Source organism: Macrobrachium nipponense, chromosome 22 (assembly GCF_015104395.2).
Source record: "Macrobrachium nipponense isolate FS-2020 chromosome 22, ASM1510439v2, whole genome shotgun sequence".
NCBI lineage: Eukaryota > Metazoa > Arthropoda > Malacostraca > Decapoda > Palaemonidae > Macrobrachium > Macrobrachium nipponense.
In genome coordinates, this window is record NC_087213.1 from 71,450,807 (window position 1) to 71,472,339 (window position 21,533).

The 21,533-nt window shown below is 39.6% G+C and overlaps 2 protein-coding genes across 2 annotated transcripts in view; one reads left to right on the forward strand and one right to left on the reverse strand.

Moving 5' to 3' along the window:
* Positions 1-249: 249 nt before the first annotated feature.
* Positions 250-2,194, forward strand: LOC135198317 (pumilio homolog 3-like; the record flags this gene model as incomplete). The annotated part of the gene is made up of 1 exon (XM_064225888.1): positions 250-2,194. A coding segment is annotated over one exon (1,806 nt), but the record flags the coding sequence as incomplete, so codon positions are not given.
* A 969-nt stretch (positions 2,195-3,163) lies between these two features.
* LOC135198801 (26S proteasome non-ATPase regulatory subunit 4-like) overlaps positions 3,164-21,533 on the reverse strand; it is an 88,327-nt gene continuing 69,957 nt past the window's right edge. The window contains exons 8-10 of the mRNA XM_064226759.1: positions 17,906-18,124; positions 5,833-5,918; positions 3,164-3,420 (exon numbers count right to left, since the gene is read on the reverse strand). Coding sequence (XP_064082829.1) covers positions 3,229-3,420; positions 5,833-5,918; positions 17,906-18,124 — 497 coding nt within the window. The 3' untranslated portion in view covers positions 3,164-3,228. The remainder of the gene's footprint in view (positions 3,421-5,832; positions 5,919-17,905; positions 18,125-21,533) is intronic.

The window sequence follows — 21,533 nt, forward strand, 5'->3', positions numbered from 1 at the left end:
ATACCAGATTAGTGAAAGTTCCCTGTGGAAAAGTGAATTATGTGTTACACAAATATCCACTATAACATAGTAAAGCAAGGAACTTACATGCTTTGTGTAAGGGACGGGTTGGGAAGAGGTGGCTAAAGACCTGAGGTTGGCTGTGTTTCTTTGTAACCCAATGGAAAATAGTTTTATATTTTTAGTAGAATAAATTTTTATGAACTCATGTTAAAGTTCTCACTTTTGTGTTTCTCATGACTTTTCTAATTGCTGGTAAATTTCATTACAGAGGGCTTTGGAGATGACCAGTCTTCTGAGAGACCAACAAAGAAAAGGTTATTAGGAAGTGGAAAGGGACCTGTAAAAAAATTCTCTAAGTATGGAGAAAACCCAGCTAAGAAATTTTCAAAAGGATATTCAAAGGGATTTCCCCAAAAAGATTCTGATAAGAATCAACCTCAAGAAAAAACAGATTGGAAGAAATTTAAGGCTGAAAAGAAAGAACAGAAAATGAAATGGCAACTGCACAAAGCAAATAATGATTCTTATCAATTGGGTGTGAAAGCCAAACAGATATGGGAGGAACTTCGAAATGGGAATTGCAAAGGATCACAAAGAGAAGAGTTATGTGACAATTTGATGACTTTAATCAAGGGGAGAGTTAAATCTCTTGTATTTGCCCATGATACAGTTAGAGTTGTAGAAACACTAATGGGTGTAGGTCAGGCGAAACATCGATCATTTCTTTTTGAAGAGCTGAAAGATTCCATAGTTGAACTGAGTAAAAGTAAGTATTCAAAATTCTTTGTCCTCAAAATGCTTATGTATGGGACAAAAGAAGAGAAAAACCACATTATTCTTGCTTTGAAAGGTCAAGTGGTCAAATTAATGAAACACAAGACAGCAAGTGATGTAGTTGAACTTGCATATAACGACTATGCTAATGCAAAGCAACGTTCCATGCTGGTCCAGGAGTTTTATGGACCTGAATTTCGACTTTTCCATGATGAAGGCATTACTTGCCTAGATGATGTTCTGAAGAAACATCCTGAGAAGAAAGAGAACATTATGAAAGATATGCATAAGTATATACAACCTATCATAGAAAAGGGAGTCTTTACAAATACTATGGTTCATACTCTACTACGTGATTTTCTTACTCATTGTTCCAAAGAAATCAGAGCAGGCATAATAGAATCACTGAGAGAGGTATTAACACCAATTATACACACTAGAGATGGTGCACGTGTTGCCATGCTATGCTTGTGGCATGGCACTAATAAAGACAGAAAGGTAATTCTTAAATCTTTTCGTACACACTATGTAAAAATAGCCTTGGAAAAACAAGGTTATATGGTCTTATTGGCTGCCTTTGATTGTGTAGATGATACAGAGTTTATGAGGAAAGCAGTTTTAAATGAACTAATGGAGGAACTTCCACAACTTATTTCATCAGATTCTGGAATGAAAGTTTTGAGATATCTTGTTGCTCCCCGTGATCCTATATTTTTTCCTCCTTGTATAGTAAAAGTGCTGGAAGAAGGTGATGGCAATGAAACCAGCAAGAAAGACAAAACCCTTCGTCAAGCAGAATTGCAGAATGCTGTTCGTCCAGCGATTTTGAGATTATTGTTGGCGCAATTAGATAGTTGGGCTCTTAATCCCAATTGGACCTTGTTCATAGGAGCTGCTCTAAACACATTGGCAGGTGGTGAGGCTAAAAGTATCTTTGAACAACTAGCCAAAATGTTTGCAAGGGAATATATACCTGGAAGTGAAGGTCAAGTTCTTGACATTGCTTATACAGTGAAGATGGCCACTTACATCATAAAATGTGATAAAAAGAGATCAGAAGAAAATAAAACTACCTTCAGTTCCATTCTGTTAAATACAGCAGAAGCAGAAATACCCAGCTGGATCGGTTGTAATCGCGGCTGTTTTTTACTTGTAAATTTAATTGAAACTGAAATTGAAGATGTAGTTTTAAAAGTCAAGCGGATTATGAAGCCTCACAAAGAAAAACTTTCTAAATCAGAGTTCAAAGGAGCAGAAATATTGCTAACAAAAATTTAATTTTTTATATCAAAGATCTATTAGTTGATGCCACTATTGTCTACTGGTTTACAGGGATGTATTCAGTATGTACACAAGTTGTTTTGTTTTTCCTTTATTGCACACATTTGATTTTGTATGACCATCAGTTCATATATGCTTGTACTAGTGGTTTAGCAAGAAGCAAAATTAGACGAGTAATTTTGTTAAAGATACCAATTAAAAACTCGCATGAGATTTGCCACAAAATTATTTTGCTATATTTAAGATTGATTAATAAGTGACTTTTGAAATTTATATTGTATGGAAGAGCAAAATTGGCATAAAAAATTTTTTGTAAATGTTCATTGTGATATAATTACATTATATACTCCATTTTCAAGTGTATTTCATTGAACATTAACCAGTGAATATATAGGATGAAAAGTGACTTAAATAGTTGGTTCCAGTTGTTAGTTACATACAATTTGGGGCACCCAGAAAATTCGACTTGTGCCCAATTATCTATTTTTAAGTGTATTTCATTGACCATTAACCAGTGAATATATAGGATGAAGTGACTTACACAGTTGGTTCCAGTTGTTAGTTGCGTACAATTTGGAGCACCTTGAAAATTCAGACTTGTACCTAACACTGCTTCTAAGTATTAGCATTATACATTAGGTTTCCCAGAGCCTGTAGTCCTTACATTTTCACAGGTTCATGGTGATAAATTGCCCAAGTAAGCTTTATGTTAATTTAATGCTGTCCTCATCAGTGATATAAATTAGTTTCAATCTTGTGATTTAGTTCTAGTCAGGGAAATGACACTACTCCTAAACATCATAATTTATTACAGGAGCATATTAATGTACTTCACAAAGTCTTAGAATTTAGTAAACAAAATTAACACTATTCACCTTTGAATAACAGACAACCAAGACATGGCCAACTAGTTATCAGAAATACATTTAGTTTACCAGCTCAAAAGAAATAAAGCTCATTTTTACATTATAATTTAGCACTGCTTTAACCTGGAAAGCTTTAAATAAAAAGGAATCCTCAAAATAATGTTTGAGGTACTATGGTACTCTACAGGTTCAAGCCTTTTGGGTCTATACTTAAACCTTCCTAAAGTTTGTACAGGTCATTCCCAAAAGAAAGCCCTTACTGTATAAAAAGATTCTTAAAATATTCCTATTCAATGCACTGAAATTATTTTTTATCCTTATCTTCCTTTTTATCTTTATCTTTCTTATCTTTGTCTTGCTGAGTAAGAGACCCAACAGCTTCTTTTACTACTTGACTCTGAGGATCTACACCAGGTAAGTTTTGTAATACACTCTCCAGAAATGCCGGATCAGCCATCACCTGAGAAAAGTCTTGTTCTTCCTCTTCCTTTTTCACCTGTAAAACAATACAAAATTTAGTTTAAACTTACCCAAATACTGATCAATGTAAAAATGGCATATTTAAGACTACAGAAATTTCTTTCATTAAATTCTTTTCTTTCTAGAACAATTCCCCTTTTCCTTATAAAAGTATAGTACTACTACTGTAAGAATACTGTATCGCAAAATATGCAACAGACCTCAATGCTGCACATCCTAATAAGCAGTACCCCTTGCAAAGGGACTTGCTACTCTCTGCAGACAGTACTCAAGGTTCATCAGGCTTAAATTGATAATCAACAACCAATTAAAGGTTTGTGTGGCATTCCATCAGGACCCAGCAGATTGTATCCTATCCCTTTGGTCTCTTTCTGCCAGGTTGTCCAAATTTGCTTCAATTTTCACCTCTTGCATGAAAAAGCCCTTAGGCTTGGATTACAATTAAATGGTTTAGCCAGGCCACTGAGATCCTTGAAATAAACCCTGACTCGATGTGTGTGATTCAGTGATCTCATTAACCCTTAGTGGCTGAACATGCTCACAAGGAGCAATAACAGGTTTTGGGTGGACAACGGAGACTTGTGAATAACCATATTGTGTGCCATCGATTTGGAAGAATCAGGGGGAAGGGAGCTGTCATTACTTCTAAAGCTCATAAATTCACTAATGGCAACTTTTTTTTAAACTGCCTAAAATCAACTGGGCAGCTCATGAGGGAGTTAGTTGGAATCTTGACCTCACGGGAGGATGTATTGCATCTGTGTCTCACATTTTCTTTTTATGATAGTGTGTCAGTTATAAATGTAATTTGGCAAAGAAATATTAGAAAAACAAAAAAGTTATTGCATCTTTGTTCTCTGTAAATTTACATACTGCGTATTTTACAACAAATATGCTCAGATTTGTTAGTAATTTTATTTCTTATTATTTTAATACTGGGTGAGCTATATAATTTAACAAACTAAAACGAATTTATTTGAAAAATCATGTATACGTGTAAAATTTACGCTTGTCTTGTTTAAAAAAAAAAGTGGGGGGTAGCCCCACAAGGGGTTGTAAATAGTCATTTTCAACTTCCCATGGATAAGAGGGAGAATTTTTTAATTTGCATATCTAACTCTTTCCACTGATGTATTTTTCTTAAATTAGTCTACCTTAAAGTTTTGCCAGCCTGGAATGCTGCATATTGATTTATTAGCCTGGCTCCTCAGGGTTAAACTAATCTACTTTACAGCAATGAATACCAGAAAATTAGTAGTTTCAAAAGATGTGCAATGGGGTATTTATGATAATCTGTCAGATTTGTAAGAATACCAGCATCCACTTCATAAACATTTTACAAACTTTAATCAGAGAACTAAGGCATACTTCCAAATTTATGATGGCAAGATGTAGTAATTGCCCTTGAGGTAAAAATTGGAGCTGGGTAAGTTGAGGAAACAAAGAAGTAAGCAAATAAGGAGAGATGTAAATTAAAAGGCATAAAATAATGCAGCTGGAAGACTCTTAATGTGCACCACAGCCCATTGTAGGAAGAATCCCTTAAAAAAGCACTCACAGAGGCGATGGTTTTTGTATCCCTAATATCCCAAACTTTAAATACTACCAAAACAGAGGATGACATATGTAGTAATATTTTACCCAGTAATTTTTATTCCATGCTGCACAATTTCATCTCTGAACATAATATGAAATAATACTTTTAAAGAGACTTCTTGCTGATGGATTCCCAATCATTAAATAGGTGAAAGGAATTACTTTACAGAAGACAGACTGATAATCACTTTGGACAAAATAATAGAACTAGCAAAATTACTACTGTATTGTATTCTTGCAAGTGTGTAAGTTCCACAGTCTTCAAATGTTTAAACAAATTTTACCACAAATTTAACAAAAATGGTGAATTAAAAATGGGTATTGCAATGATAAAAATTTAAAAAACAAACCTTTTTGCTTCTTTACAAAAATTATACTATATCATTTGCCTTATATCAGCCTGTTCAGCATTCAATACAGACCTACTCTCAACTATCAATCATGGGGAACCCAAATACTTTAGTACTGGCTTGTAAGAGATCCTATCAGTTCCACGGAAGGAAAGCTGAACAGAGTGAGAAATGACTCCATAATGGATATTACGGTAGTTCCACATGTTGATGAGAAATTAAGATGGGAGGAGGAAATGGCATGAAAATGTCCTTCAAGCCAACCTAGAGAGAAGTCATGATAGTACCAAATGAGCTACTGTGGGCATCACAACAATTAGTAGACATGACTACTTGGATATGAAATGAGGCTGGCGATTTGTGATATAAAGCACAAGAAAGTTGTGCACAGCTTAACTTCACATGGATCCTTTGTGCCTCAGTGTTCGAAGCAATGATGATGATGTGACTATACAATTTATGGTAAATAACATAGAACTCACCTTGGGCTTCTCCTCTGATTTTGAAGTAGTCCCCTTAGCACCTTCATCAGTGGGTTTATCAACATCCATGGGTTCATCCTTAGGTTCTGAAAGATGAACAAAAATACATCTGGTAATACATAAAAGAGTACCAATAGGTTCTGAAAGATTAACAAAAATACATCTAATACAGAAAAGTGTAAATAAATATTTTTGCCATAGCCCAAGTGCTGGGACCTATGAGGTCATTCAGTGTTGAAAGGAAAATTGAGATTAGGAAGGTGTAGTAAGGGGAAAACCTCATAGTTGCACTATAAAGTGATTGTTAGAAGGTAAAAAGTATGATGGAAGGAGAATATGAAAGGAGTTGTAGCTAGGGCTGAAGGGATGCTGCAAAGAAACTTCAGTAATGCCTACAGTGCATTGGTGCACTGACAGCACTAGCCCCCTACAAGGTTTTATTATTATAAACACAGAACCAAGTGGAGAAGTAGAAGGACAAATGGAGAAGTAACAAAACTAATTATACCAATATCTACTACTGACAAGATCCTGGGATCAAGCAGACAGGTGAAAAAAAGAAATGCAACTTGAGGAAATAAAAGTACGTAGCACTAATAATGGCTGGTGAGTTAAGAATATGATAAATGGAGCAGGTGTGCCATCACACATTACTTAAAAACATTTTAGACAAATAAAATCTAATTTCATACTACAAATTTCCCCTACACATATGATTACTAAACAGTTGAGAAGGTTCACACCTGAATTAGTCTTGTATAGATTAATGAAAAAATAAATGAAGCTGGTAGGACAATAAATTAAAAGTCTGTGGTGAAACATTAAAATTTCTTTGGAATAAACCGAGGGTAATATTTTCAAGTGACTGTAATTAAAGAACATGAATCAATGAATTATAAAAATAAAATATGATGAAGCAGCAGAGGGTAGTCCAACTACATAACTATCGCTCCTGTTGAAAATCTTTGAAGATGTATTTAACCAGACCACAAAATTTGCACTAATAATATCCAGTGCTGGAACATAGGTTTATATTTATGTATATAGAGAATAAGATTTAATTATATCTTCATAAAATAGTCAGTTCCTCATTGGACGAGTGAGTTACGTGCTCGCCTACCAATTCGGTAGTCCGAAGTTTGATTCCCTGCTCTGCAAACATGGAACCAAAGAAATGTATTTCTGGCGATTAGAAATTCATTTCACAATATAATGTGGTTCAGATCCCACAGTAAGCTGTAGGTCCCGTTGCTAAGTAACCAGTTGGTTTCTAGCCAAGTAAAAATATTTAATCCTCCAGGCCAGCCCTAGGAGAGCTGTTAATCAGCTCAGTGGTCTGGTTAAACTAAGATGTATGTACTTAATAAAATAGTTTTTAAAAAATTCCTAAATGAATGATCTGGTAATGATATTCAGACCAGGTGGTCAGTTGCTCACTAAAAAAGCAAGCAGGTTTGTGACATAAATAGTTACAGTTATACTAAGTAATAAGTAAAGTTAGTATTAAAAATACTAGACCTTTACTGCATGTAAATGTTTTCCTAGTTAGCTATTTTTTCTTCATCCCAAAAGTATGTGACATTCCGATAGGAAATTAAGCTCTCAAATCCACATACTATACTGCACAGTTATAGCCGAAAACAATCAGCAAGCATTATATAGTACTGTTATGCTCTATGACTTGCTGTGCAATTACACAAAAGTACCTTTTTTAAATTTATAATTACCATTGCTGTATTAATGGTAATTTTTTTAAGGTAAATTGTATTTTCCCTAACTATACAAAGCTGAGGTCCTTTACATTAATAATTACTTTTAGCGTAGGCTGGAATGCAGCTGTTAAATTCTTGAACAAGGTGGTTAGGCAGTAACTACCACCTGGTAGGCAGATGCCAGCCTGCCCGGATGTAAACACTCCACTTTGCCTTTCGGCCCAGGTTTCAGAATGAGGGGTAGCATGAGGTGGGCATTAATGTAAAGAACCTTAGCTTTGTATAGTTAAGAAAAATACAATTACTTAAAAAATTGTGATTTATTCCTACACGGTATACAAACCCTCGGACCTTTACATTAGGAAGACTCACTGATTGGTGGGAGGAATGTGAGTGAGCCTCTAGAGCTGACTGGCGCCCACCACACCTGGGATATTCCTCCTGGTCATCATAAGTGCCCTGCCTCTGACAAATTGATCAGAGTATAAGAGCTGCATGATCAAGAGTTAGACTTCTGGGCCTTTTCAAAATGAGTGAGGAATCGTGACTCATCCGTAAAAGGGCTGGGAAGAATGTTTAGAACTGGAAGTATTGATGCAAAGCTCTGGGAAGGGTTTGCAATATTGCCAGTCTCCTCCTCCCTCTTGCTAGAGGAAGAAATGGGATTGCCTCTATGATTCTGATAAGAAAAATAGAAAGGAAACTCAATGTGCAAGCTTACCGCATCAAACGCCCAACCAGCAAGTGTAAGTTCAAGTCCTATCCTCAACCTGAAAGGACGAGGTGGGGAGGGTGGAGAGGCCAGTCACTCTTGCATCCTTCTTACCTCTAGAACTGCACACCATAGGCGAGATGCAACTTATCCTCTCGAAGAAGCTGGGAAAGCAAACACAACTTTTGAGAGAGCAAACAGTAGACATATCCAACTGCAGAGAAGTTCCTCACAATCTTGAAAGACTCTGAGGAAGACATGTCATTAGACATTTCTGCATTGGAAGTCAGCAGTGGATAAAGGTATCGACTCTCAATGAAGGGTGTTGATCCTTCATAGGTACAACAACACCAATAGGACAAAATAATGACTGATCTGGATCAACCAATACAAAGTCCAAAGGGCAGGCAATCATGAAGGTTTCAGACTCATCAACAGATGCCGAATGATTGTGCATCTGAGCCGAGACCTAGTCATGACATGAACCCCCGCCTTTTGAAGGGTGATGTTGAGAACATGCAATGTAAATCGTCTATCTTGTTCGCCAATGATGTTGTGAGACAAGATTATGATGCTCGCGAGGCATGTGCAAATTAGACGAGAGTCAAATGCCTTCTAGAGACTGAGGTCCCTGTGATAGCAAGACAGAAGTTTCTCATCAGTACTAGTTGAATTTCAAACAAGGAGAAACAATAATACTTAGTGAATGACTAAGGTGGATGTGGACCTATATCTTCACATATGAAACAGAGAGAAGTGAACTCTCATGATTCCGATCATAGAAAAAGTCCTGTCGATGACACCAACCAGTGAAGAGGGGTCTAATCCCTGGTGTTTTACAGGACTGTAAAAGTTATTTCGCTTTTTCATTGCTGCTTGGAGAGAAAGTCGGTGCTTGCAATGATGGCGGAAAGTCTTTCCGTAATGAAAACACAGTGATTGCACTGCCTGAAGAACTGCTCCTTGTGGGTTGGATCCGGGAGGAATTTTCTATTTACTCGGGAAGCAGAGCTAATGAGAAGACAACTCAAATTGTCTGAGGAAAGTAATTCTGCGTCACTGCAGCAGCTGATGGGGCAGATGCGATGAGACAGAAGACCACAGACTTCTGTTATACCATGTGTTAACAGAAATATGATAATGAGTCTAATGTAATGAGATAGATCTGTCTGAAAATTCTTGCAACGGCAAATGTTAAGCATGAGAACATGGGCCTTATGGGAGAATTCCAAGTCAGCAGAGAGATTCGAATTGGTAGTTAATCCTCGATGGAGGAAAAACAGTACTATGACAAACAGAATCTCAGAGCGAAGACCATATTCTGTCACTCGCTCGACACCTTATACCGAGTTGCCTGGTAGTGCATTCCATGACGAAATGCATTCAGCCATAACCATTGAGTGCAAAAAAGACACTCAAGCAACTGCATTTTAACCAAAATGGGAGGGAAAGAAATCCTCTTTGTTTGGTGATGAAAGCAAGTGTTGTGGTGTTGTTGGCAAACAATACCATTAGTCATCTCAAAATCAAAACCGGAAACTCTTGGGAGGCCCAAAAGGCTGTCCTGAGTTTCAGGTTATTTAAGAGAAGGTACTTCAGTCTTGGTCACATACCAAAGGCGCGAGGAGAATATACTACTAGTATATTTGTTAAGTTCCTGTAAATCGTGCTCCAGCCTAATTCTTCTTCATTCAAGAGACAAGAATAAGGACTGGAAGCAGACCTTCATTCTCTAATGAATAGGACGAAGGTGAAGTTTTCCTGAAGTGAGACTTCTACGGTGATAATAGGACACCGGAGACGAATAGTTCAAGGTGAACTGGTTGTTCCCAAAACAGTAGCACTGGAGGGGCGTTCAAACTTCTTGTTGGTATCCATTCTGAATAGATTGACGCATGTTTGGCAAGATCTTAAGATTGAAACCAAAACGTAGTCTCTGGGATTCAAATTCTGAGGATCAGACTCGATATAATTCCTCTCATTTCCTTGTTCATTCCAGTGTAACCAAGAAGTAGAGTAAAAAATTTTTAAAAAGAGGGGAGGGTTGACTGTTCTTGCCTGCTCTTCTCTGAACTTGTGGTGTTCTCTCTGTCAAACAAAGCATATATTTTCTACAACTGTTTTATTCGCATGAACGCAAGGAAACGGACCTCACAAAGAGGACTAAACAGAGGACCACCTCCTATCGAAGAGTGCTAGAAATTCCAGAGAATTCAAGCGCTTGGCGAGACCCCCGAATTTTGTCAAATGATCATCGAGGAGGGGTCCCTCCTTGACTCCTGTAGAAATCGAGCAGGAACATGCATAAAAACCAGTCCTATATGTGGGCATTTAAGACTGGATAGCGAGTACAATTCAACAGAATATACACTCGAGGCTCCAAAAATCCAAGAACCCAAAGAGGACTGCAAACTGAAATCCATTCAAGGGACAAAAAGGGGTCTCTCTGTCACTGACAGAAAATCATTCCTCAACGATCTGGTGGTACCCTAACATCCTTCCAGGAATGTAGTCCCCCGACGCTGAATCCTGCAGAAAGCACTCTGCAGGATCCCTCTTATTCACCTCACCCCTCCCAGTGTAGCCACTGGAAGTAGAGGAAATAGGTGAGGAAGACTGAGCGCTCTCACTCGCCTTCCTAGCAGAACTAGCAGGATTAGCAAGTTGCGGGCAGCCATCAACCTGCGGCAATGACCACAGCGTGAGAAGGGTTACGAAACTCTCGCATGGAAGGAGAAACGTTCACCGCCACCGAGACTAGTCGACCATGCGAACGTGACCAGTTACCCCTTCCACACCTAGCCAGGTACATGCCCCGAGGGTCAAGGCTACTCGCCCTCGACCTCCGACCTCAGTGCTTTCCACTCCACTTGGTTCCTGCCCTAAGGTACTTGGGGACGGTAGGGAGGGCCTGAAACCTAAGTAGTTCGAGGTAAGTATAGCTAGGAAAAATACAAATTACTATGAATTTGTGATTTGTTCCAACGCCATATACTTACTCAAACTACTTACTAGGAGACTCATCCTTAGGGGGAGGGGGTAACTTAGGGGAGACTGGCCCGAGGTAGGTCAGGAGCATCCCCCAAGGGGGACCCAGTCCCATTCGCAGGCTGGCTGAAGAGGAAGGGTAACCCGGACTAGTGGCTACTACAAAGCAATGGAGTGTAATCCTAACCCCATATACATCCACCATCTTACCTTCAGGTTTGCAGTGATCCATGACTCTTTCCCGAGACCCAGAGAAAGGATCAGGAGGGGGATGGGGGGGACTAGGATAAGGAGGGAACACTCATTCATTCTATCACTCATACCCTTAGAGTCCCTTGCCAAGTGGTGGCCTAGTTCTGCTGTTGGCCTGCCACCACCGAACCAATTTCGAAAGAATCAAGTGATTTTTGGGTGCAGTCCTTCAGGTAGTGGGCCATGAAGGTGGACTGTCTGTTCCACAGCCCAGCCCTTAGGATTTGGTTAACTGCAAGGTTCTTTGAGAAAGTCAAGAGGCCCCAAGGCCCCTGATTTTGTGGGGCCTGGCCTTTTTCGAGAGAGGAACACCCGTCCCTTCATAGGCTCTCCTGATCGTTTTCCTTAACCAGGAGATGGTGTTCTTGGAAACCACCTTCTCCCGGCTGGTAGAAACAAACAGGTTCCAAATCGCTGGGCTGAACAGGGCAGTGTTACTTAAGTACTTCCTCACCGCCCGGACTGGACATAAGAGTAAGTCCTTAGGATCGTCTGACTTGGCAATGGAGGGAATGGAGAACTCTGAGAACCTGTCGTCCACAACCGAGGGGTTCTGGGTCTCGGCCACCAAGGAGGGCACATGACGAAAGAAGAGCTCCTTCCACCCTTTCGAGTGGGAAACCTCGTAGGACAGGCCATGAGGTTCCCCCACTCTCTTGGTGGAAGCTAAAGCCAGCAAGAAGATAATCTTCAGCGTTAGCTCCCTGTCCAAGACGTCCTTGAGGGGCTCGAACGGGAACTTCCTCAGGGCATCCAGCACCCTGGCAATGTCCCACTGTGGGGCCTTCAAGGAACGCGAGAGAGAGAGAGAGAGAGAGAGAGAGAGAGAGAGAGAGAGAGAGAGAGAGAGAGGAGGAGAGAGGAGAGAGAGAGAGAGAGAGAGGTTGCTCGAAGCTCCTGAGAAGCATTGGCAGCTGCCAGAAGTTCCCCAAATCCAGCCCTTTCAGGAGGAAGACCTGACCTAAGGCTGCCCTGACACCTTTCACGGCTGCTACTGATAGGTCTTTGTCCAGTCTCAGGTATACCAGGAATTCCACTATGTGGAGGATCTTGGCCTGCGGAGGCTTGAGACCTTTCTCTCTGCACCAGACCCCGAATGTGGCCATTTTGCCTGGTAAACATCTGCGGAAGACTTCCTTAGGTACCCTAACATCTGCGAGGCCACCCTCTGAGAGTAGCCTGCTTTTCTCAACAACCGCTCGATAGTCTCCACCCATGAAGGGATAGAGCCTGGAGACCTTCGTGGAACCTCTTGAAGTGGGGTTACTTTAGAAGGTCCAGCCTGAGGGGCAGCTTCCAAGGATCCTGCACTGCTAGGGCCTGGAGGTCCGAGAACCATTCTCTGTCCGGCCACACGGGGGCCACCAATGTCATTTGCGCCCCTCTTGAGCTTCTCAGTCGGTTTAGCACTTTCCTTATTACCCCGAAGGGCAGGAATGCATACACATCCAGCCCGTCCCAAAGTGCTGGAAGGCGTCCTCCCAGACTGCTGCTGGTTCGGGCACTTTGGAGCAGAACACCAGGAGCTTCGTGTTTAGCCATGTGGAAAACAGGTCCAGGGAGGGGGATCCCCACATCCCGATCAGCTCCGCCACCACCTCGGGCTGCAGGGACCATTCCGACCCTATCACCTGACTTTGTCTGCTTAGCCCGTCTGCGATTACGTCCCTCTTTCCTGGAATGAACCTCGCCATCAGGGACGTTCCTACGCTTGCGGTCCACTCCAGGATAGATTCCATGAGGTCGCACAGGTAATGAGACTTCAGCCCGCCCTGTTTCCTGACGTAGGCTACCACAATGACGTCTCACATTAACGCTACTGCACGGTTCCTGATCCTGCGCTCGAGCTTCTGCAGGGCTCTCTGGATCGCCAGCAACTCCAGACAGTTTATGTGTAGAAGCCTCTCCTGCTCCGACCAGACCCCCTCCCTCGTTTCAGAGTGAAAGTGGGCACCCCACCCCTCCTTCGATGCATCCGTGAACAGGAGCATCTCCGGAGGGAGGTCCAAAAGGGGAACCCCCCCAGCGAGTGTTTGACTGGTCCAACCGCCCTGGTGTTCTGCGAGGGGGGGATGAGTTTCCGAAGCGGGTCCTCCTTCAGGGACCAGCCTTCCCTTAAGTTCCACTGGACCGGCCTCAGCTTCAGCCTGCCTTGGGGGACCAGCTTCTCCAAGGAAACCAGGTGGCCCAGGAATCTGCCACTCTCGCTGGGAGGGGGGAGTTCTGCAAGAAGGGGGGGAAAGCTATCTTCTGTAAGTTGGCCAGCCTGTCCTCTGAGGGGAAAGCCCTGGCTGCCCTCGTGTCCAGGTACATTCCCAGATACACCATCCTGGTGGTGGGCACCAGCTGAGATTTCTCCCAGTTCAGAAGGCCAGGAGTTTGCCCCTCTGCTTCTCTAAGGCCTCACTTGAGGAGGAAAGCAACAACCAGTTGTCCAGGTACCTTAGGAGGCGGATCCCCCTCTTGTACGCCCAGGTGGACACTAGGGAGAACACCCAGGTAAACACTTGGGGTGCCATGGACAGACCGAAGCAAAGGGTCCTGAATTGGTAGGACTTGCCCTCCCAATTGATGAGCAAGTACCTTCTGCTGGAAGTATACGTCCTTTAGGTCCAGGAACAACATGAAGTCCCCTTCCCTCAGGGCCGCCAGGACCGTTCTCGGGGGCTCCATCGTGAAGGAAATCTGGACGAACCCATTCAAGACCGACAGATCTATGACTGGCCTCCAACCCCGGCCCCCAGGACTTCTACACTAGGAAGAGGCAGCTGAAGTACCTGGGGGATGAGTCCTTTACTTGTTGAAGGGCTCCCTTCTCCAGCAACGACTGGATCTCTGAATGTAACTCCTCCTCCTGGCTGGGATCCCGGGGTCACAAGGACTGTGCACTTGGAACCTCTGTCAAAGGGGGGGCTTGAGGCTTAGGAAGTGGATCCGGTAGCCATCCTTGATCACCTGCACTGTCCAAGGGTCAGATGCGAGATTCTCCCAGTTCCACCAATGATAAGAGAGGCAACCCCCCACCTGTGGCGGGAGAGAGGGAACGGGGCCTCTTGTCGTACTTCCTCCTGGGGCAGTGGCCATTCCGGGCTCTACAGAAGGCTGAAGGCCTGGGTCTGAAGGAGGCTGAGAAGGGCTGAGTCCCTTGATCCTCCAACCTCCGGTAATCGGTTCTAGGTTGGAGGAAGAGGGCTAAACCTCCATGACTGCTCTGGGGCCTCAACCCGGGTACTTCCTGAGACCTTCTCTGGGTAGAGTTCCTGAAGGTTGTTACTTCCTGAGACCTTCTCTGGGCAGAGTTCCTGAAGGTTGTTACTTCCTGAGAACCTTCTCTGGGCAGAGTTCCTGAAGGTTGAAGCCCTATAAACGATGGAGTCCTGGCTTGCCTACCTCCACCATTCTAAGGATTTTTCATGACTTGGTCTGGGAGGAGAGATTCTCCCATCAGCAAGGAGTTCCTCAGGGCCTTGGCCCCTCTGTTGGGGAGGCTCTTGGATAACCTAGCCAGGACTACATCCCTCCTCCTAAGCACCCAATTGGTCCACTAGGTAATGGACTGGGTGGTGAGGAAGCTGATCGACCTCCCCCCAGAGAGGACTAGCTTCTTGAACTGAGCCTGTTCGACCTAGTCCTTCAGGTCTTTTTCAATGGCAAACCTGGCCACCGCCCCAGACAAAAGGTCGAGCCAGGAGGCCATGTGTACCGTACCCAAGCCGTGGCCTCCATAGCTATGGCCTCCGGTTGGGAGGAGGAGACCAGACCCGCCATTAGCTTCTCCTCCGACAGACCATGGGCCAGGGAGATAAGGGCCCCATCCACCGACTTGGTGAATACATGGAATGTGTACAGAGATACACAAGAGTTGGGTGAATTGGAAGTGACGCCATGTTGTGAAAAAGAAGGTACGTACAGTGTGAGAGTTCATTTTGAGTGAGTGTTGAAAGAGTAAATGTGGGAGTGAGTGTGAGTGAGAAAGGGTTAAAAGTACTGGAATTTTTGAATAACTTGAGGCTGAGTGTGGCAGAAATAAATGAGAGAATGGAAAAGATGATAGCAGCCATATCACATGTTGGCGAAGTTGAAGCCGACGTAAGTCTCCAGAGTTTAAATGAACTTGGAGTAAGTAGTTTGGAACAAAGGCTAGGTAAGCCCAATGTGGTTAGAGTAGAAGTCAGTGAACAAGAGGTAGCGTATGAGAAACCATGGACCCAAAGTCAAGGTCCAATTCCAGAGTACAGAGGGGTGGTTAGAAAGGAAGTTTAAAAAGAAAAAAGAAACAAAAAAAAAAAAAAAAAAAAAAAAAAAGAAAAAAAAAAAAAAAAAAAAAAAAAAAAAAAAAAAAAAAAGAAATGAGCTTTCCTTTATTTTAGTCAAGGGGAGTGTACTAGTATGAAAAATTGGGTTTGTGTGAATGAATGTTTGAATTTTTCCTTATATTATTTTGTTTGTTGTTATTAGGTTAAGCAATTTTTATGCTGTAATTTTTAGGATTTAGTTATTTATGATGTTTTTTTATTTTATGTTGTTCTTGTGGGTGAAGAATTGTTTGATTACTGTTGGTCTTTTCTTTTTTACTGCTGTTTGGTAGATGAGAATGAGTAATAGCAGAGGCACCCCTTCACCGGTCCTCAACAGTGAAAGCTGAGAGAGAGTTTTGCCAGTTGGATGTGGTCCCATTTTTTTCTGAGCCCAACGGCGAAGTGGTAGTATGCTGGCTAGGCCAATGGCCTACAGATTTCGTGCCTGCTGCTGAGTGGGGAAGACTTTGCTGGAGAGCAATCAACAACTGGAGTCACATCTCAAGCAACAACAGACGGTCATCAAGGATCAACTTCAAGAAATTGAGTACGTACTTGAGTAAGCAGGCAGCGACGCTGAGGGAGGTCGATTCCTGGCTACGCATCTACGAGCATTTATAATAATGATGACTTACATAAAAGTTGTTTTGCTTGTTGTATCCAATTAAAGTATTACTATTATCATATTGTTAATGTATAAAAGCATATATAAACATGGTCTTTTACATTATTTGCATTTGATATTGTTTACATTCTCAAAATCTCAGCTGATCTGAATCTTATTGATATCTTCATTGCCATTATTTGTATAATCTGGAGATACCTTTTATCGTAAGTTAACAAAGTTTAGATGAAAACACACATATTACTTCACTGTATACCGTACACATTCCTTTTGTAAATTATCAAAGCTGGGTTTAACAAAGCCGATTCTATATCATAATTTTCATACATTTCGCCTAAATGGGATACCATTGTTTTGTTAACATTTCATCGCTATTCTCAAAAAACTGCTAATAACAATGAAATAATGAATGATAATTATTGTACATATACAATTATCGTTCATATGACAGAATTGTTCCAAACAGTTACAAAAAGCTTTGCGTGCTGCCTCACTTGATGTTCGCTGCGTTTTTGTTATAAAAGTATAGGGGGATGTGAACATAACGTCATAAAATCATTTAAAAAATACCATGGATGGTACCGAAGATGATTTGTATGACATTGACGACAAAGCCAAAGTTGACTCGCCAGAACCAGACTGGAGTCCCCTATGATGGTGGCAAATGAGATCGATTTTGTGATATGTATGAGAAACTTTTATTGAAAAATATCATATCCTAAATGTTATTACTACTGTAATTACACCACCACTGAAATTTCTGAAAGGTTACCAAAAGATAAAGGTTGGTGTGAACAAGACTGTTTACGTTTTCTTAACTGAGATCGCATAAATAAAAGTTTGTTTCACTGATTTAGAATTATTCCTGAGATAAGACTATATATTTTATGAAGCTATGCCAATAATATAAGGTAAAAATGGTTTTATTACCTTTTTTATCAGGTATTTTCATAAAGTGAATCTTCATGTATGTTGGTGGTTAGGTTATAGCACTGAGGCTCTCCTTACCAATACACATCTTAGAATTCAAAGTTTGATTTTTAGAACTGTAGTATAAGACAAGCACCCATTTTTAAGGGTCAATTTTAGGGTTTAAAGGTCATCTTATATGCAGAAATATATGGTAATTAAAAATAATATAATTCTACAAAAAACCTAGTAATAAAATTCAAAAAAGCTAATAAGGTTACAAAAACTTGTTGTCTACCAAACGAAGAAACTGTACTTCACCAAACCTGCAAAGACAACAGAGTAAACCATCAAAAAAGCTATTTCAAATGGTATTGATGGGTACACCGGAACTGGCAGAAACATACCAAGCTTACCTGCCAAGTAGTTTCCCAGATGTTCCGATAGTGGGTGGGGCCTGTCAGCTACACAAAATAATAGAAGTGTTACCATGAATTTTTTTTAAATGTTGCCGCACTAATAGAAATGTTAGCTATGTAATTACTTGGTAAGTTACTTATATGAAATGCAAACTTACTGCAATCCTGCATAGAAATCTGCATAGCATAAGCAATCTGCTCCTCTTCAGTCATGGTTGAAAAATCTGGAATGGAGGCAGCAGGGAATCCTGAACTTGTGGTTGTAGCTCCAGAGCCAGCACTCACAGTTGTGGCACTGCTAGGCTGGCCTCCAGATCCAGTTTCCAAAGACATGGCAAGGGCTTGCTGTAACATCTCATCTTCAGACTGGCCACCACCTGTAAGAAAATTATTCATAACAGAATATACACAATATACACTCCATACAAAATCCCAAGTAATCATGCTATTAAAAATACATAAATACTATAAATAATACAGTAATACATAAAATTCCAGACTTTACCATCCTGAGGGGACACACCTACTAATGAATTAGCCATTAAAGATTTTGTTCTGACATAAATCTGAGCAGTAGCATTTCATACGAGTTGCAAAAATACAATACAATGAAAAAGAGGGGAAAATTGGATGTAAACAATTATATAAAGATGAAAAGAAATGGATAAGGACTGTTGTCTAGTAAAAACTGAGAATGAAAAACTTGAAAAGGTGAGAAATAGAATCCCCCAACAACAACAGAATGCCAAGAAATTCAGAACTTTAAAACACCAAAAAGGTACAGTCAAAAACCTCATTAAGACAGACTTATAAGGGGGGCCAGGCGATACCTACACAAGCAGTCTCCAGTTATCGGCAGACTCGGGTAATAGCAAGTTATGGCACCATAATTGGACAAATTTTGATTATTGGCACCAAAAGGTGCTGATAATAGAGTTATGGTGCCATAACAAACCTAACAGGCGCCATTAACCAATTATTGGCGTCATAAGCACCATAAATCACCAAATTACAGTTAATGGTGGTTTTCGCTTGTAAGCACCTTGCCAATAACCTACACACACACACACACACACACACATATTTATATTATATATATTATAATATATATATATATAGAGATTATATATATATTATCTAATCCTATATCGTATATCTATATCTATCTATCTATCTATCTATCTAAAATCTATCTATCTACTATTCTATCTATCTATGATCTATCTATAACCTATCTATCTATATCTATCTATCTATATCTATCTATCTATATCTATCTATCTATATCTATTATATATCTCTATATCTCTATATCTAAATCTAAATCTATATCTATATCTATATCTATATCTATCTATATCTATATATATATATGCCTCTTGACGCTGTTCTAGGCCGCCGAAAATATTGAGTTACATAAGTGCAAATTTAACTATGGATGTGTCGATTTATTAATGTTCATGCTTTTATGTTTAACAAGTGTATGAAAATGTATTACGTACAGGGTATTTATATTTCTGCACAGAAATATGATACATAGGCAGCTTTTGAAACTGCCCTTCACGTTATCAAAGAGGATGTTTTTTCATGTTCTTTCTTGTGAGCCGCCGCCTGCCGCTCTCCGAAAATATGAGTTAAAAAAAGTGCAAATTTAGCAATCGATGTGTTGACTTTATAAATGTTCATGCTTTTATGTTTAAAATGTGTATGAAAATATATTATGTATAGGGTATTTTTATTTCTGTGCAGAAATATGATACAAAGGCAGCTTTTGAAACTGCCCTTCACTGATTAAATACGATGTTTTTTCATGTTCGTTCTTGTAAGCCACTGCTTGCCGCTCTTCCGAAAATATAGTTAAAAGAGTGCAAATTTAGCGATCAATGTGTTGATTTTATAAATGTTCATGCTTTTAAGTTTAAAATGTCTATAAAAATATAATAAGTATAGGGTCCAGTTTAATGAGGGTCGACTATACATCAGACTAATATAATTTATTCCAATAACGTGGAGGGTAAAACTAAAACACAAGACATCAAAAGAGAAGATATAAGTAATTTGAAAATGTATCGTATTCCTGAAAAATGTACCAGCTATGAGTACACAACATGCAATTGAGAATAAATTTAACCCTTAAACGCCGAGCCGGTATTTCCGAAAGTGTCTGCCGTATGCCGGCGGCATTCGCGAGTGAGGGCCGAAGAGGAATTTTTTTTTTTTTTTTTAAATCACAACAAGCTTAATTTTCAAGATTAAGAGTTCATTTATGGCTCCTTTTTTGTCATTGCCTGAAGTTTAGTATGCAACCAACAGAAATGAAAAAAATATCATTATCATATATAAATATTGGAATATATGACAGCGCGAAAAAAATGTCATATATAATTGTATACAAATCGCGCTGTGAGCAAAACAGTTAAAGCTAATGAGTTAATTATTTTTTCGTTGTATTGTACACTAAATTGCAATGATTTTGGTATATAACAAATTGTAAAATGATCAGAGCAACACAGAGAAAATATTATCACAATATGATCCATGAATTTGTAACGTGCGGACGTAAAAAAAAGCAGTTTTCAAAAATTCACCATAAATCGAAATATTGTGCTAGAGACTTCCTGTTTGTTGCAAAATGAAGGTAATTGATTGAATATTACTAGAATGTAAATTCTAGTAATAGTTTTAGCTTACAATTGCAGTTTTCAACCATTTCGGTCACGTTAAAGTTGACCAAAGGTCTAATTTTTTCTATTTATCGTTATTTATATGAAAATATTTCAAAACTGATAAAAGCTACAACCATTGGTTGTTTTTTGTTGTATTCTAAATGAAATTGCACACATTTTCATATATAAAACTTTAAGTAACGGCTAATTTAAAATGGTGCAAACATTACGACAATCGGTCGAAAAAATTTATGATTTTTTCGGAAGAGTTACCGCGCAAACGTAAGGAAAGTTTTTTCATAAATTCACCATAAATCGAAATATTGTGCTAAAGACTTCCAATTTGTTGAAAAATAAAGGTAAATGATTGAATATTATTAGAATGTAATAGTTTTAGCTTACAATTGCGTTTTTTTACCATCTCGGTCGAGTCAAAGTTGACCGAAGGTTGAAATTTTGGCACTTATCGTTATTTATGAAAATATTTCAAAACTGATGAAAGCTACAACCATGGGTTGTTTTTCGATGTATTCTACATGAAATTGTGCACATTTTCATATATAAAACTTTATGTAACGGCTAATTTAAAATGGTGCAAACATTACGACAATCGGACAAAAAAATTTCTTATTTTTTTCGGAAGAGTTAGCGCGCAGACGTAACGAAAAACATTTTTTTTTTTTTTTTCATAAATTCACCATAAATCGAAATATTGTGCTAGAGACTTCTAACTTGTTGCAAAATAAAGGTAAATGATTCAATATTACTAGAATTTAAGAATTTTAGCTTACAATTGCCTTTTTCGACCATTTCGGTAGAGTCAAAGTTGACCAAAGGTTGATATTTTGGCACATTGTTATTTATATGAAAATATTTTAAAACTGATAAAAGCTACAACCATGGGTTGTTTTTTGTTGTATTCTACATGAAATTGCACACATTTTCATATATAAAATTTTATGTAACGGCTAATATAAAACTGTGCAAACATTATGACAATCTGACGAAAAAATATATTGTTATGATACAATAAAGTTTGTTCATACTTACTTGACAGATATATATATAGCTGTATTTTCTGAAGTCCGACAGAATTTCAAAAACTTCCGGCACACGCAGT